The 17,287-nt window shown below is 52.4% G+C and overlaps 1 protein-coding gene across 2 annotated transcripts; it reads left to right on the top strand.

Annotated features, from left to right (window-relative positions):
- Nucleotides 1-300: 300 nt before the first annotated feature.
- Nucleotides 301-12,853, top strand: NDUFV3 (NADH:ubiquinone oxidoreductase subunit V3). 2 transcript variants are annotated; one of them, XM_080815801.1, is made up of 4 exons: nucleotides 321-438; nucleotides 1,465-1,585; nucleotides 8,463-9,566; nucleotides 11,634-12,840. In XM_080815801.1, the coding sequence occupies exons 1-4, from the start codon at nucleotides 391-393 to the stop codon at nucleotides 11,795-11,797; spliced, it is 1,437 nt and encodes a 478-aa protein (XP_080671927.1). In that variant the 5' UTR covers nucleotides 321-390; the 3' UTR covers nucleotides 11,798-12,840. The 2 variants fall into 2 exon arrangements, with proteins under 2 accessions (XP_080671928.1, XP_080671927.1); XM_080815802.1 differs by lacking the exon at nucleotides 8,463-9,566 and having other exon boundaries at nucleotides 301-438; nucleotides 11,634-12,853.
- Nucleotides 12,854-17,287: the final 4,434 nt, after the last annotated feature.

The following is a 17,287-nucleotide window of genomic DNA, read 5'->3' as shown; positions in this document are numbered from 1 at the left end:
AGCACCGGCGACGAGCAGCGGCGTCCACTACCCACCGTGCGCCGCGGGCTGCGTCCGACCCGCCGTCGAGGGCCCCCGAGGGCCGCCCAGGCCGGGGCTGACGTGCGCGCGGCCACCAGACGTGCGACGGCGGGTCAGAGCCGCGCGCGGGGCCCGCCCCGCCGGTGACTGGCAGCTCCGCCCGGGGGCGGGGCCTGAGCCGCGGAGCAGAGGCGGCTGGGATGCGCCCGCACGTCCCGGCCTCGGCCCCGCCCCCGTGCCTGCCTGTGACTGGCGCCTTCGGCCCTGGGGGCGGGACCTCGCCGGCGGTGCGCGCGCAGCGGTGGCGTCATTCCCGGCGCGACCTGCGCCTCGTCCGGCCTTCGCCCGGTCCTCCCCGGTGTCCCCGTCATGGCGGCCTCCCTTCTGCTGCGGCGAGGACGGTCCGCGGCGCTGAAGGTACAGGGGAGCCGGGCCGGCGGCGGGAGCCCGTGTGGGGCCAGGGCCATCCCCAGCCGTCCTGCTGGCCGCTGACCCGCCTCCCGGGTGCAGGAGAGGGCGCGGGCCCGCGGGCGGCCGCTGGGGCGGGCACTAGCCGGGCCCCAGCCCCTCGGCGGACCGCGATCCCTCGGGGAGCCCCCGGCGTCGGGACCTTTGAGGACATGTCTTGACCTCGAGTTCAGGCCGCAGAGGGGAGGAGGGAGCTCGGAGCGGCCTGGCTCCGCGGGTGACGCACCGGGCGGCCGCGGGGCGCCCGCCTGACCCCGCCTGTGAGGGCGGAAGGGACGAGGGCGTTCTTCCCGCCGTGCAGAAGTGTGCGGCCGCCTCACGGGACTTGAAATCGTGGCGGCTCTTAGGGAAGCGCGGAGGGTTCAGTGCAGGAGGCGGGATCCGGCTTCAGGGTCCGCCGTCTAGTCCCGGAGGCCCCCGGTTCCGAGCGGTTGTTTCCGCCGCCGCGTACACGCCCCTGCTTGCGGTCGTGAACGTAGAACACGCGTTTGCCTTCGCGCGCACCGGAGAGGCAGCCCCTCCGCACCAGCTTCTGGAGGAGCGCCCGGCCCGCGCCGCCTGTGCGCCCGGTGACGTTCCGGTGCGTGAGACGGTCGCCGCCCGCCCTGAAAGCGGCTCGGGAGCGGTGGTTACTCGCGTGCGCGTGAGTGACAGCCGGACGGTGTCTCTTCTGTTGAGCGCTCTAGGCCTGGGAGAGCGTTTTGCACAGTCAGTATTTTGTGGGTTAAAGGTAATCGGGGACTACAGCTCTGCCTTGACTCTTCTTGCAGTTACGTAGTTAATAATGACTGTCCTGTGGGGTTTTTTTCTTACAGTTTTTGGGTATTTTCCAAAATACACATGTTTTGGAAATTGTAGTAACTCTGAGAAATAGAGCATGTGAATGCTTAGTAATAACACGTAGTATTTCTGTGTCGCGACAGCTTCTGAATGGCTTTACTCTAAAATGTCTGTATCTGTCCGTTCTTCTCTCAGACGATGCTCCTGGAAGCACGAGTGTGTCGAGGACTTGCCTCCACGGTTTCCCTCTCTGCAGAGTCAGGGAAGAGCGAAAAGGGACTGCCGCCGAATTCCAAGAGGCAAAGTCCACCAAAAAGTAAGATTTTAATGATAGTCCTAAGGGAAAGAGAGTGCAGAGTAAATAAATCAGTCTGCTTTCCACGCATGAAAAGTTCTACTGACCCCATGATTTGATTCTTCATTTCTTTTTTTTTTTTTTTTAAGATTTTTTTTATTTACTTGACAGGCAGAGATCACAAGTAGGCAGAGAGGCAGAAAGAGAGGAGGAAGCAGGCTCCCTGCCAAGCGGAGAGCCCGATGTGGGGCTCCATCCCAGGACCTGGGATCATGACCTGAGCTGAAGGCAGAGGCTTTAACCCACTGAGCCACCCAGGCGCCCCTGATTCTTCATTTCTGGCAGTGTCCAGATTATAATCAGACATAAGATAGGTGATGGAGTTTAGACCAAACACATCAGACATGTAACAGAGTTTGACTCAATATTTAGCCCCGAACCAGTTCTGCCTGTGTTTTCTAAGGGCCATACTCTTAACACGTAGCAAGCGGTGCAGAGTGCGAAGGCTGGGGCATTGAGGTGGCCCGAGTACAGATCCCACAGCCCCGTGGCAGCTCAGAAACCCACCTTGCTTTTCTTCCCCCAGTTGTGGCTTTTCTCAGTGTCTCTGAAACTCCGACTTTGGTTGGCCATGGTCCAGGGTTGCAAAGCATCCTTTTATTTTTATTTTATTTTTTTATTTTTGTAAAGATTTTATTTATTTATTTGACAGAGAGAGATCACAAGTAGGCAGGGAGGCAGGCAGAGAGAGAGGAGGAAGCAGGTTTCCTGCGGAGCAGAGAGCCCGATGTGGACCCTGGGATCGTGACCCGAGCCGAAGGCAGAGGCTTTAACCCACTGAGCCACCCAGGCACCCCAAAGCATCCTTTTATGACGGTGGAGAGGGAGTTAAGGACAAGCACCATTTTCCATTACAACTTACTTTGATGAAGCTCTGTGTCTGATCTATGTCCAGCTGTTTCCATAGTCATTTTGACTGATTGCTGCTTTTTACTTCTTGTTTCTCCTCCCAAATACGATGTAGCATATGCTCGTGGCAGGAAAATAGAAAAGGCAACAGTATATTTTAAATACTTAATGGTAATTTTCTTTTGTACTGCCTGTTCATTACTAATAACTGATTATAGGGACACCTGACTGGCTCAGTCAGTGTAGCGTAAAACCCTTGATCTCCAGGTTGTGAGTTTGAGCCCCACACTGGGTGTAGAGATTACTTAAAATCTTAAAAAAATAAAAGATGTATATTGTAGTTTCTGCAAACCTTTATATGTGGTTTGGAATGATCATCTGAGTTGGTCTTGTTTTCATTGTTTTCCATTTCCTCAGTTTGAGTATTTGAAAGTGCTTAGATAGTTTTTGTTTTGTTCCTCCTTAGTATGCACCAAAAACCATTGGTGGCATTTAAAATTTTGGCCCATTGTTGGGTCTGCTGGTCCCCAGCTGCCTTTCCTGCCCTGTCGATGTTGGCTGAGGAAATACCCCTTCTGGATGGCAGCTCAGGCGAATTCTGTTTAATTCAGAATGTCCTGTTCTGTTTAACTCAGTCCAGTTTTAAACCCAGTATTCTTTTTTTTTTCCCCCTTTTTAGCAAAACCACAGCGCCATAATCTCTCCTAAAAAATGTTTACAGCTAGAATGTCAGTTCGATTCTGCGTTATGCCCGGCACGTGTTCGGCATTCTTTTCCAGTGCTTACTGATGATAAGTTTCATCTCATCACTTAGGTTATCGCTGCCTTTGATGACTTTTAGTCCTGTATCTGCACTCCTCTGTGCTAGGTTTATGGCACTGGGCTAATGGATATGTGAGCGGGATGGGGTGCTGGGTCTTGGGACAGTTCTGGGTGCAGTTATGAGAAGGGAGGACCGAGCTGGGAGTTGGGCTCCGGCCTGTGTCGTTCCCGCCCCTGGACACAGAGCCTTCTTGCCTGAGCAGGGCCAGCGGGAGGTGCTTGTGCGTGCTGTGTCCGTCACAGAGTGCTTCCAGGTGGGAAAACGGGAGGCAGAATCACGTTGTCTCTAATCACAGTAGGTTTGTGTCCCACAATTTAAAAATCTCTTATCCCTGTGTGAGGAAAAGGAAAGGATGCTTCTAAATGGATGCGTGCAGGTCTCTGTGTCTGCCAAAGAAAGCGTCAGTACTTGGAAGACCGGTTGAGTGTCTTTTTGGCTGGCACATTGCCAGCTTAAAGCCCTGTCCACTCCGTGGCTTCGGAAGCTCTCACGGAAGTTGCCTGCATGCAGACTGGGCCCCAAGCGCCCACCCTTGGGGTCGCATCTCTAGTCAAAGGCTCCGCCTCAGAGGCGGGACCCTGGGTTACAGAGCGCCTTCCGGCTCATTGCGCCTGGAGCTCCACTTGTTGTGGCCCATGCGTCCTTCCCGAGGGGGGGCCGCCAGCGCAGCTGTCCGAGTCCAGGGTCTCCTTGTGGGTCCCCCGTCCCGCAGAACCGCCGGGCTCCCCAGCGCTGACGTTCCTTCGAATGCAGGCGCTAGCTGGGTTTTGCCTCGGTCAGTATTGACTTAATAACTCCTGTGTCACTTCGTGAAGAATCTGTCAGGAAGCCCGAGTTAATCATCCATTTCCCGTCCTCACCTCAGTTTGAAAAGCGAGGACTCTCCGGAAATAGGGCTTTGCTGTATTTATTCCTAACCAAGTGCCGGGCACTGTCCGCGGCACTCCATACAGTCTCTCGTCTGGTCCCCAGCACCCTGTGAGTGGACACTGTTAGTGTCCCTGCGGTACAGACGACAGAGTAGAGGCGGGAAGAGGTCCGTGAGCTGCCCAAGGTCCCACATACGGCAGTGGTAGAGCCAGACGTGAACCCAGCCAGTAAGGCCCCACCGTCTGTACTCATCATCGCTGTGCTGTTCTGCCTCTGGGAAAAAAAATCTCAATTCTCAGGTATTCATTAAAAAAAAAAACAACCCAGCTTTATAGTCCTGTACATGTACAAAAGGAAAAGTTTTAATTAGCATATAAAATTTGAGTAGCTGTTGTGGAGACGTGTGTTTGTTTTTGAGTGTGCTTTGTGGCCAAGATTAGTTCTGTGACCCAGTGAGAAGATACAGAAGAATTCTGACGTGCCTAATCCACTTCAAACAGCAGTAGCCATTTCTGCCTCTAACAAGGAGACCACTGGGGGTGCCCAGCTGGCTCGGTTGGTGGCGCACGAAAGTCTTGATCTCAGGGTTGTAAGTTCGAGCCCCATGTTGGACGTAGAGATTATTTAAAAATAAAAACTTTTTTAAAAAAAGCTTTGATAGGGAGACCACTAAAACTTGAAGGTCATGCCCTCATTTTTCATCTGAGTAGAAAAGAGATCAGGGAAGTACAAGTTCCGTTTTGAGAGGAGATAGAGAAGCGGTAGGACTTCTCTCGGTGCTGCTACTAGAGCTCGTAGACCTTTATTGTGTGTGGGCTGCTGTGGTCGTTTATCTGGTCTCTGACAGTGGAAACAGTCCGCGGAAGGCCCCAGCCTGTGCTGGGCCTCCCTGGCTAGAGTTAGGTAGCGATGCGCTTTCATATGTTTTTCAAGGAAGGTCAGCATCAAACTAGAACTTCCAGCATATGGGCTTCCTCCCTCCAGACAAAGACTTCGTGAGAACAAACCAGTAGGGTCATGAGGTGAGAGCCGTCAGTCCTCTCTACACCAGACGGCTGTTTTTCAGGTGACATTCTGCACTGCGCAGTGGAGTACGGTCTCCGGAATAGTGGCTCCTAGTGGCAGCTCCAGCCCATTGTGGTAACTTCCTTCTGAGTCCCAAGAGGACCTCGGGCCTGTGCTGCACTGGGTCAGAAATCGGCTCGTTGAAAAGCAAAATGCAGGGGCGCCTGGGGGGCTCAGTCGGTGAACCATCTGCCTTTGGCTCAGGTCATGATTCCAGGGTCCTGGGATGGAGTCCCACATCAGGCTTCTTTCTCAGCAGGGAGTCCACTTCTCCCTTTCCCTCTGCCTGTCCCCCCAGCTCGCGCTCTCTTGCATGAGCGCGCGCGCGCTCTCTCTCTCAAATACACAAAATATTTTTTTTTAAATGCAAAATGCAATGCTTTATTTTAGTCTATTAGCCTTTCTGTGGAATTTTTCCAGTAATTTTAGAATGAATAAAAGACACCTTAATGGGGCGCCTGGGTGGCTCAGTGGTTTAAAGCCTCTGCCTTCAGCTCGGGTCATGATCCCAGGGTCCCGGGATCGATCTAGGCTCTCTGCTTAGCAGGTAGCCTGCTTCCCCCTCTCTCTTTGCCTGCCTCTGCCTATTTGTGATCTCTCTCTCTGTGTCAAATAAATAAATAAAATCTTTAAAAAAAAAAAAAAGAGACACCTTAAAACATTCTTTTTTCATACTATAGAAATTTCCTTTTCAGTTTCTAATGATACCACTGTTGATCCCATTTGAAATTTTCTTTCCGTTTTCAGTAGACAATAAACCAACCTATACTGTAATTTTGATGACTTATTTGCAATTTTTAAAATCCCCACAACAATATTTTGGAAGATTCAGGCATTGTAACTTTTCTGTTCAAAGCAGTCTATCTAAGATACGCCCTATTTTAACGTAACTTTTTATACTTAGAAAATTTAGGGGCGCCTGGGTGGCTCAGTGGGTTAAAGCCTCTGCCTTCGGCTCAGGTCATGATCCCGGGGTCCTGGGATTGAGCCCCACATCGGGCTCTCCGCTCGGCGGGGAGGCTGCTTCCCTCTCTCTCTCTGCCTGCCTCTCTGCCTACTTGTGATCTCTGTCTGTCGAATAAATAAATGAAAACTTAAAAAAAAAAGAAAAGAAAATTTAGGCTAGTGGGTGTGGGGGCCACTAGAAGTTTCTGAGCTGATTCAGGTACAGTCTAGAGAGAGAAAGAGTTCAAGTGTGCATATACTCCTTTGCCTCATTTTTTTAAAAGACTTTTTATTTATTTATTTGACAGCAAGAGAGGAAACACAAGCAGGGGGAGTGGGAGAGGGAGAAGTAGGTCTCCCACTGAGCAGGGAACATGACACGGGGCTCGATCCCAGGACCCCCAGGATCATGACCTGAGCCAAAGGCAGACGCTTAACACCCGAGCCCTCCAGGCGCCCCTCCTTTGCCTCGCTTTTGTGTTGAATGTGGTCCTGGAGCTGCATGTGTGTTCTGAGAGTCAGGGCATTCGGGATGCAGACTCTGGGCTGGCTGAGGCATGGAGGTGGCAGAGCTGGTGCTGGCGGAGGGGCCAGTGGTGGCTGCGGTAGGGATGCCGGGGCTGGAGGGGGTGGTGCAGGGGGTGGGCGTGAGCCGCCACGATCTGCTCTGGCCGAACCATCAAGCCCTCCACATGCCCGTTTTCCTCTCGGTGGCCCATTTCTGATTTGTGGTTATTCCTCCGTTTTCTGCGACCATTTCCTGTCCTTCTGTCACGTGTAGGGCCCAGAGCCCAGAGTGAGAAGCCGCTGTGGATACTGGGAAGACAGTAGAGTCAGGACTACGGGTCTTTCCACTTGAGAGAATGGTCACGGTCTCTTTAGGTTGAGATAGAGCCCCGCACTAGAGAACAAAGACCCTGCGTCTGGCGTCTGCTCAGCTGCAGTGTATTTTTAAGTTTTGCTTTAGATTTGGAAAGTAATTGTGATTTACAACACTTGTCTTATGTTTTTCTTCAAGTCTCTATGGTTAGAAAAGATTTACCACCTGAGAAAATTGAATGAAGTAGGTTCTGATCAGTGTACTATGCGATCTTATTTTTTTTTTTAAGATTTTATTTATTTATTTGAGAGAGAGAGAGAAAGAGAGCATGAGAGGGAAGAGGTAGAGGAAGAAGCAGACTCCTCGCCAAGTAGGGAGCCGGATGTGGGACTCGAACCGGGGACTCCAGGAGCGTGACCTGAGCCGAAGGCAGTCGCTCAACCAACTGAGCCACTCAGGCGCCCCTGCAATCTTATTTTTTTAATGATTGACTCTACAGAATGCAAGAGTTTTACATTAGCACTTATTTCTTTTTTTTTCTCCCCCCGGCTTAAAACCTGTTGTTTCCAATGATATACGCACCAAGTTATTTTAGACCTTTTTGGTTGTGTAATACTTTTCTGTGGCTGAGGAAGTCCCCAGATGACTTGTGATTTTGAAGGACTTCTCTTCTTGAAGGGGCGCGTTCATTTGAATGACATTCTCCCCACCCCATCACACCCCCCCCCCAGCATTCTCACACACACACACACACACCCAAATGCAAACCAGGCGCTTGTCCCTGTCCTGGTCTTTGTTTTTGTTTTTGTTTTTGTTTTTTTTAAGATTTTGTTTATTTATTTGACAGAGAGATCACAAATAGGCAGAGAGGCAGGCAGAGAGGGGGAAGCAGGCTCCCTGCTGAGCAGAGAGCCCTATGTGGGGCTCTTTCCCAGGACCCTGAGATCACGTCCTGAGCCGGAGGCCACTGAGCCACCCAAGTGCCCTATGGTTTTGGGGGGTGGGGGGTGTTTTCCCAGAACGTTCGGGCTCATCTGCTGTGGATGACTTTCTTAACATTTGAGAACCATCAGATTTTTAAAGATTTAAGAAATTACCCATTTCTAAAACCCTCAGTAGTCATTAGGAAATATCTTTATAGTTTAACTATTTGAAATTTGGATGAAATTACCATCAAAGAAGTTCTTATTGCAAAAAGTGGAGACAAGTTTGTTACTTCTGTTGGTAAAAATCCCTGTTTTTAAATATTTCAGCTGCGAAGAAAAACCTGTACGTGTCTCACTGTTCCCTGTCACGTGGCTTGGCTTTGACCTAAGAGTGTGTCCCCTGGAACATTTCTTAGGCTGATCATGTTGAAAATATTATGATAACAAGTTGTTAGTAATGAAATGTCTTTGACTTACTGATAAATTTAGATTGTTTTACAAAATATTGAAAATAATATTCCTCTTTATGCCATTTCCTAGATGTAGTGGAACCAAAGGAGAGGGGCAAGCTACTAGCCACCCCAGCAGCAGCTGAATTGTCTAAAAACTTGTCTTCACCCAGTCCTTACCCATCAGTTGTGAATCCGGGCGGGAGGGTAACTAGCCCTCGCCCCAGTCCCGAGGATAGCGTGCTATTCACAGACGAAGGGGTTCCAGAGTTTTTTTCAAGAAAGACTTTGGTAGAGTTTCCTCAAAAAGTTCTGCCTCCATTCAGAAAACAGGGTTCGGATTCCAGAGCTGTTCAGGAGAACAGGGGAGGGACACGTGATTCGTCATCCTCGTCGTCCTCGTCGTCCAGCTCCTCTGACTCGGAGTCTGATGAGGAGGGCGGCGGCTCCACGGTTGACCCTCGGGTGACGAGCAGGGGCAGAGGAGGCCTTCCCAAACCGCAGGCCTCCCGTTCGCTTGAAAACGGAGCCCCCAAAATCGCAGCTTCCACCAAAGAGAAGACCCGGTCCCACCAGGGACAGCCAGACCTGAGCCCTCCAGAGAGGCCCCGGCAGGCAAAAAAGAAAGGGGCCCCCGTGAAGCCATTAGAGGACAGAAACGACACGAAACCGAAAACCACAGCACCCAGGTTGCAAGCAGATAAGGAGTTGATGAAGCAAAACGTAAAGGAGAAACAAATGGGGAAAATACTTAGATCAAGTGAAAAAGATAAAGAAAGTCCCAAACCACTGGAAGTTAAAAAAGCCTCACCTGACCATACGAAGTCAGGCTCGTCTACACAGCCAGCTAGCAGCCCTGCGCCGGCGAAGTCAGGCTTGTCTACACAGCCGGCTGGCAGTCCTGTGCCGTCGTCAGAAGCAAGCAGAGCAGCGGGGCAGCTGCAGGCACCTCCTGAGACCAGAGATGGGCGTTTGGAGAAACAGGTCCTGGAACGCGATGGGGAAGGGGTGTTTCCCCCGGTCGCCGGGGAAGGTTCGGGAAAGCGGATAATGGGAGGAGTCCTGCAGGCTCGAGAGGAGACTCTGGAAGACCAGGTACCACCAGTAGAGCATGTGAAGCCTGCAGGCCTGGAGCTCGAGGGAAAGGACGAGACGGCGTCGGCGCCTGGCCCGGCAGAGCGGGACGACACACAGGGTATACCTTGACCTCTGCTCTCTCGAGAACCTCCTTTCCTGTGCGGGTGGTGGGCCGCTGGAGGCCCAGGCGGTGTGAAGACGTGTCTGCGGTGGCAGCGGGCCCCGGGCCGAGTCTCAGATAAGCAGAGGACTGTCGGAATTGGCACAGCCCCGGGGCACTTTCCATTTAGGCGGAAGTGGGAGCCCTGGGTCATTTCCCGCGCCCCCCCCCCACCCCTTCCCAGCCATTTAACGTCCTTTCCCTAAACCTTGTTCCGTGAACTTGCAGAGCCTCTTCTCCGTGGAAGGGGTCTGGGGGACTCCCGTGGGCCGTGCTCGCCCTGCTGGGAGGGCCTCCAGGGAGCGGAGCCTTTCCATTCCTTAGGCCTGAGGGACAGGCCCGGTCTGGGGAGTTAGAGCAGTAAGCGGCCCAGGTGCGCCCGGAGCAGCTTCCGTCTCCGTTCCCCTGGGTGGTGCTTCCTTCTCTGATTAACCCAAAAAACACAGTGGGCTGTTCCGTTTTCCCATACTGAATTTTTATGAAGCGCTCTTTTGCTGTCATAAATGTTTAGTGTTCTGTTCCTTTTACGCTACCGCGTGGCGGTGCAGTGACGTGTGTAGAGGGCGTGCGCTGTCGCTGGGTCAAGGCCGGCCGGCGGGGAGGGCTCTGGGCGCAGAGCCGGGCTCCGCAGAGTGTCTGTAAAATGCGTTGCTAACAGCCGCGGCCCCTTCCTGTTTGCTTTGTGGTCTTCCTAAAGCCGCCCCCTCTTGTCTGATGTCCAGCATGTGGTCGTTGTTACTGGTTGTGTTATGTGGACAGAATTTATGTGTTTTCTTCCCTCCGTTTTCTCCCTCTTTCATTAATATGCAGAAGTGCCCGCGCTTGCCAGACTGGTCAAGACAGCGGAGCCGCACTGCTTCAGTCATTCTGTAAACTGCAGGGCAGCGCCCAAACCTTTAGGATGACGGCAGGGTTTTCACATTGCAAACGATTTTGAAAACAGGTTCCTTCTGATTTTTTACAGACGTGTTCTTTTTCCTGCATTCCTTATGCCCTTTGGAGGCTGAGGCCGCCACTGCCCGGGAGCACAGCCCGCTTGCAGGTGTCCCCGGGCAGTCTTCTGCCCCCGCCGCCTGGCCCCTGGCTTTCTGGCGGGCTTGATTTTCACACGAGTTTTCTGAACCCGTATTTCCCTTCAGTGAGCACCATCCCTGTGTCTGCTCTGAAGATGTCCCTACACGCCTCCGGAGTGTTTCCTCGAGATTGGAAAGATGTCGGGTTGTTTAATACAACTGAACCCATGAAAAACAAAGCATTTGCTGTGAATCCAAGTAGGGAATCTGTTTAGGTTCTTTTCCGTGCCCCCCAAGTAGATGTTGGGAGAGCCCCGATGGCGGAAGTCCGGGACCAGCAGGCACGCCACCCGGCCCCTCCGCCCGCGGTCCCCGCCAGCCGCACCTCTGCCCTCTGACACCGCCTGGCCCCGGGGCAGGAAAGGCTGCATTTCCTTTACTTCAACCACACACTTTGACTTCTAGGATGACCAGACATTCTCCACAGAAGGAAATAAAGTTTTCAGTTTTTATATTTTAGTCTGAATCTACAGTATACCAACAACTTTTTCAGAAAAAGTTGAAAACTCGACACGTCCTTTCTGTCCCCCTTGAGCGGGTGGTTGTGTCGTTAAAACAGGGTCTGACTTTCTTCTGTCTAGATTCTTAGCAGGCTCGCTTTGGAACAGCTTGTCCTGCACGTGGTGTGTGATGAGACCGCTCTCTGACAGATCTGAGGTTTTTTCCTGCATCTTTAAGTGGCCGTAATCGTAGGCATTTTCAGAGTTCTACAAAGTCGGGTGTCAAGGACTCGCAACCGTCCCATTGGGAAGCGGGTGTGTTTTAGAAAACGTTTTCAGCTCATTCCTTTATTTTGCTTCTGAAGACCCTGTTGCTTCCACAGGCTTTTCTGTTTGGACCGTTTATTTCAGGCGGGGGGTGTGAGGAGTGCTGGGTGCGCGGGTGTCTGTGAGCCGAGCCCACGGAGGCCCTTCTGTCCCGTGTCCTCACAGGTCTTGCTTTCCCCCCGCAGAGCCCGCTCAGGCTGCCAGCCCCGCCGAGCCGTTCGATAACACCACGTACAGGAACCTCCAGCACCATGACTACACCCCGTACACCTTCTTAGACCTCAACCTGGACCTGTCCAAGTTCAGGATGCCCCAGCCCTCTTCCGGACGGGAGTCCCCTCGCCACTGAGCGCTCCCTTGAGAGAAGAAAGCTTCCGGTGTCTGGGCAGCAGAATAAAACCCGCTCCGGTTGTGCCGTGCGTAATCCGTGTCCCTTTGACAGCAAACAGCAAATAGGCAGCACTTTGTGTAGTCGTGCAGTTAGAAGCATCTGTACACGGGGGTTTTCCCCCGTGAGCCATAGCCTCAGAGAGTCATAGGCACCTTGCATGGCTGCGGTCCGCTGTGTCCGGCCCCCAGTCTGACGTTAGTCTGTCTCACCAGCTCGGCGCTGGTGGATGTAGTGATACCTTCGAGTTTGGCAGACCTAGTTCTTGTGAGAGCCAGACGAGGAGCTCTACTGATTCTAACCACTGTAATGCAAAGAAAATAAACACTGAGTTATAGCACTTCGGTATCAGAGAAGGAACAGAAGCCTTTTGTTCTCCCGCGTCAAGCATAGGGTGTCAGCTCGGGGACGTGTTCCGCAGGGGGAATTGGGGACAGGGGATGGTTTCGTGGGGTCCGGTGGAGCAGCTCTGCCCCCGATGGCCACAGCGGACTCTGGGCTGTTCGGGCTACAGAGGGTTTCTGGGTTGGCCGCGGGACCTTCCAGCATTCATGGTAGCGTCACTCACACGCCTGGGGTGTGAGTAGTGTGGAGGGGCTGGGGTGGTGTTGGTGGTGTCTCTGCACCCGTGCCCGGTGGGGACGAGATACACCATCTCCTGGGAGAGAGTCACAGGTCCTGGTGAGGTTGCTCCGACTACCAGAGCAGGCGTGGAAGGTGGGCCTGTTGGTTAGGGCAGCTCAGCTCCACCTGAAGGGGACCCCTGCCCCCCGCCCAGCCGCCCCACCTCGAATCCCTGTCATTTCCATGGTTTGCTTTGTTCTCACATGGCCATTGATGGGCCCGGACTCCTGAACGATACCTTGCTTCGTCTGAATTCTGGTCCTTGGCCTCTCGTCCGGTTCACAGCAAACAACACAGTGTCTTTGTAATTACAGTTCACTTTTCTGTAATCCCGCATTTTTCGAGCTAGTCCAGGTAAGAATACCAGAATTGAAAACTACCATTGTGATCACTGCCTGGCCTTTTATTACTTCTGACAGCTTAGCACCTCGGCTAGAGTCTCCTTGTCGCATTTTCTTACTATAAAAGTAGCAGAGCCACGTTACCCAAAAGAAAGGAAGCAGGCGGCAACCGAGAATCCACCGTGCCACGCCCGCACCCCCGTTACTAACACTTCCCATGCCTTCCCTCGGGGTAGGGGCAGCAGAAGGATGTAGCCCTGCGACAGAGTTTGCTGTCCCGCGGGGCATTCTCGTGTCCCACCCGGGTGAGTGCAGAGCCCCAGTGCGTTTCCCGGATTTCTGCCGCTGTGGCCCGCAGCTCTCAACCCAGCAATGGGTAGGAGTGTATTTTCATTTGCATGAAGTTTTTCACTGGTTATTTTCCCGTCTCTCCGGGAGTTGGCTCCCTCTCCCCCGACCTCCAAAAAGGCTTGAGAACCAACACAAGGGGCGCTGGCCACAGCCGTGTGTGCAGGACCCGCCGTGGTGTGTCCCCTGGCAGCGCCACACTTGCCCGTGCAGCACAGTTTTTGGATCCTTGCTCGTCCCCCTGCTCTCAGCGCGGCCAGAAACGTCTGTGTGACTGTCACTGATGCTGTGTTTTGTATTGTTTCCTTAAGATGGATTTCCAGAAACCGGTCTGATGAATCACGTGGGATTCACAAACGTTGGTATTGCTTCCATTTCCACAAGGGTTTTAATTTTTTTTTAATATACTTTTCATTTTTTATTATTTTTTTAAGATTTTATTGAGAGAGAGCGTGAGTGAGCAGGGGGAGGGGCAGAGGGAGAGACTCTCAGTCTCCCACTGAGCGTGGAGCCCGATGGGGCAGGGGCAGGAGTGAGGGCTCGATCCCATGACCCTGAGATCATGACCTGAGCTGAAGCCAAGAAGCCTTTGCTCAACCAACCGAGCCACCCAGGCGCCCCTCCACAAGGCTTTTAAACCCGTTTAATAGGTTCGAGTGGAATAAGGTAATGATTCTACTCCCTTTTGTATTTTTCCTGTCACCGGAAGTGTGGCATCTTCCCCGACGCCTGCTCTCTCCCACCTGTCACAGTAAATACCCTTGGACTGCGACGAAGTCCAGCCCTCACTCAGGCGGAATTCTTGTCTTGACGTTGCCCGGCAGCTGCTTAATAACCGAAAACCAGCAGATGCTTGTGCGGCTCGTCTGATTCAGCCTCCAAGCATGGGCTTCGTGTCTGAATGGTCGGTGTTCTCTCCTGCCGGTCTCAGCCAGCACCCAGAACCCAGCGACGCGCTTTCCGCTCCCAGCTCACCACCCGCCCATCTGGCCTCGGCCCCACACCTTGCACGTGGGAGGCAGCCAGATGTTTCAAAAACGGGCCCGATGCACGACATGCAAACAATGCAAAGCCACGTGAGCCGTCAGGCTTTCTGTGAAGGGCCGGAGAGGGGGATCTTTGGGGTTCGCCCTGTGTAGTTACCCACGTCTTGTTCTTACAACCTTTAAAAATGGCAAACCCATTCTTGGCTGTGGGCCTCTCGTGGTGGCAGAGAGCAGGGCTTTCCAAGGGGCCATGGTATTGAAGGGGCGGTCAGAGGCCACTTCATGCAAGGGCAGGCTGGACACTCAGATCGTGGGTGTATTTCCGGGGCTCAGCGCCCAGCCTCCACCACCTCCTCCCCCGACCGCCGTCCCTCTGCCCTCCAGCCATCTTTATTCTAGAAAGGATTTGAAACACAGACCAGGGTGTAAGAGTTAATGGGCAACGTGGGGGGTTCCTTACAGAGTGACGTCACTCTCATGTGCCTGTAAGCAGATGGTCTTAATGCTCACCTTATGCTGGCCCTGGGCTGGGTCTGGGCCATGGGTTCGAAGTCCGTGCACACCTCTCCCCAGTCCCGGCCTCGGGAAGGAGGCCCAGGGAAAGCCATGCTAGGAGATGTGGTGAGCCTAGTAGCAGAGGGGCTGTCTGGGGAAGAGAGGAAGTTGATCAGAGAAAGCTCTGTGGGACAAGACCTCTACCCCAGATGTTGACAGTGACTGGGAAGCCCCCAGGGTGATCTTCGAGGTGTTGGGATGGGTCTGTGCCAAGCCCCGGACAGGGACCCTGCTGGGGGCCACGGTTTGAGAATGGACACGCAGCAAGGGTGGGGGCTGAATCGTACACTTGGGCTCTGTGTTAGAGAGCTCCGACGCCACCTGAGCCGGAGGTGGGGGTCGGGGACAAGGGAGGGGAAGGGGGCTTCAACAACAGACGAGTGTTGTCTCGGTTCTGGACGTTGGAGATGAAGGTACTGGCTGAGGCAGCCAGTTCATGGCTTGCGGATGGCCATCTTCCTGTGTCCTCACACCACAGGCCGCTCCCTGGAGTCTCTCCTAAGGGGACCGTAACCCTATCCTGAGGGCCCCCTCCAGAACCTCGTCTAGCCCTAGCTTCCTCCCAGAGGCCCCACATCCAGTCATCAGCACTTCGGAGTTTAGGGCCTCAACATAGGAACTGGGGGAAACACAAAAATTCAATTTTAATAAAAACCTAATTTTTCTTAAAGCTTTTGTTTACAAATCTTACCACCCTATTTATAAATAAACTCCGATTTTTATAGATTTTTAAAAAAGATTTTACTTATTTATTTGACACAGAGAGAGCACACACAAGCAGGGGGAGCAGGAAAGAGAGAAGCAGACTCCCAGCCGATCAGGGAGCCAGAAGGGGGCTCGATCCCAGGACCCTGGGATCATGACCTGAGCCGAAGGCGGACGCTTCACGGGCAGAGCTCCCCAGGTGCCCCTAAATAAATTCCAATTTTAATGAACATTCCTAAACTTAAGAAATAAATTTTATTGGACATGCATTTCTTAGTGCAAGATATTGGAACCTTTTTTTCTCTATTTTTTTCTTAACTGCTGATTTTTTTTTTTTTAAGATTTTGTTTATTTATTTGGCAGAGAGAGATCACAAATAGGCAGAGAGGCAGGCAGAGAGAGAGGGGGGAGCAGGCTCCCTTCTGAGCAGAGAGCCCTATGCGGGGCTCGATCCAAGGACCCTGAGATCATGACCTGAGCTGAAGGCAGAGGCCTTAACCCACTGAGCCACCCGGGCGCCTCTGGAACTTTTTTTTTTTTTTCAGTTAGCTCCTATATCCATGGATACATATTGCTTAAGTCTAGAAGGGATTCAATGAAATTTAACAGAAAAGGAAAAAAAAGATGTATAGACCAATTATCAAGGGTGGATTCAGGTTTTGTGGGACCTTACAGAATCTGGAGGGCTCTTTTTAATAAATTCAATACAAACATACAAATTCAAAGTTGAATGTGACCATGAATATTATATAGGATGAGGAAAAATAGCTTACAAATTTTAAAAGCTGGTAGATACTATAAACCTCACAAAATCCAGAAAAATAACGTTTTAATTAACTCCTAACATACTTCTATATGTGCCAGGCAGCTAATAAAAAAACAACTTTGGAGGAGCACCTGGCTGACTCAGTCGGTTAAGCTTCTGACTCTTGACTTTGGCTCAGATCATGATCTCAAGGTCATGAGCTCGAGCCCCGTGTGGGGCTCAGCGCTGCTGAGTGTGGATCCTGCTTAAGATTCTCTCCCTCTGCTCCTCCCCTACGCCCATGCACGTGGGCTCACACTCCCTCTCTCAAAAACAAAAAAATAACTTGGCAGCGGCGGGGGTAGGGGGAGGGCGCCAGGTGGCTCAGGTGGTTTAATGTCTACCCTCGGCTCAGGTCACGATCCCAGGGTCCTAGGATCAAGTCCCACATCGGGCTCCCTGCTCAGCGGGGAGCCTGCTTCCTCTCTCTGCCTGCCTTTCTGCCTACTTGTGATCGTTCTGTGTCAAATAAGTAAAATATTTTTTTAAAATAACTTTGGGCTGTATACTTTTTCTTAAAGATTTATTTACTTGAGAGAGAGCACACACAGGCTGGGGGAGGGGCAGAGGGAGAGAGTGAACCTCAAGCCGACTGCCCGCTGAGCGCAGAGCCTGATCCGGGGCTCGATCTCACCATCTCGTGATCACGGAGATCAGGACGTGAGCTGAAGTCAAGAGTCGGACGCCGAACGGACCGAGCGAGCCGGGTGCGCTGGGCTGCACGCTGCTGGCTGCCTCCACACGTGGCAGTTTCGTAGCGCTGTTTCGCTAGATGTAAGGATAATGGCGTGTTTCCTGCAGCACTGTTGATCAAAATTGTGTTTTGGTAGTTTAGATCCATAAACGTGACCACACACAGACCTCTTCGCTGTTGCGGCGCTCCTTCAAACACGGATTCGGAGAAACTTGATTTCACATGATGCAATCCAAAAAGGAAAAGCGAGGCCCGTGTTTACGTTCTCGACAGAGAATTCTGTTGGTCTGGGTACAGGTGAGAGCTGAGTCCTCCGAAATGAGTTTTCATGATTAAAAGGATTTTCTCCGAGTAGCTGCTGTTCCACGGACTTCAAAGCCCGCACACACACAC

This window comes from Martes martes (genome assembly GCF_963455335.1).
Source record: "Martes martes genome assembly, chromosome: 1".
NCBI lineage: Eukaryota > Metazoa > Chordata > Mammalia > Carnivora > Mustelidae > Martes > Martes martes.
The sequence above is the reverse complement of the archived record's forward strand: the minus strand, read 5'-3'. Positions and strand labels throughout refer to the sequence as shown.

Excerpts from the sequence above, each read along its gene's own strand:
- NDUFV3 (XM_080815801.1), top strand. The coding sequence starts at position 391 with ATGGCGGCCTCCCTTCTGCTGCGGCGAGGACGGTCCGCGGCGCTGAAG. Across the intron at positions 1,586-8,462 it reads GAGGCAAAGTCCACCAAAAA|ATGTAGTGGAACCAAAGGAG; the intron begins GTAAGATTTTAA and ends GCCATTTCCTAG. Across the intron at positions 9,567-11,633 it reads AGAGCGGGACGACACACAGG|AGCCCGCTCAGGCTGCCAGC; the intron begins GTATACCTTGAC and ends TTCCCCCCGCAG.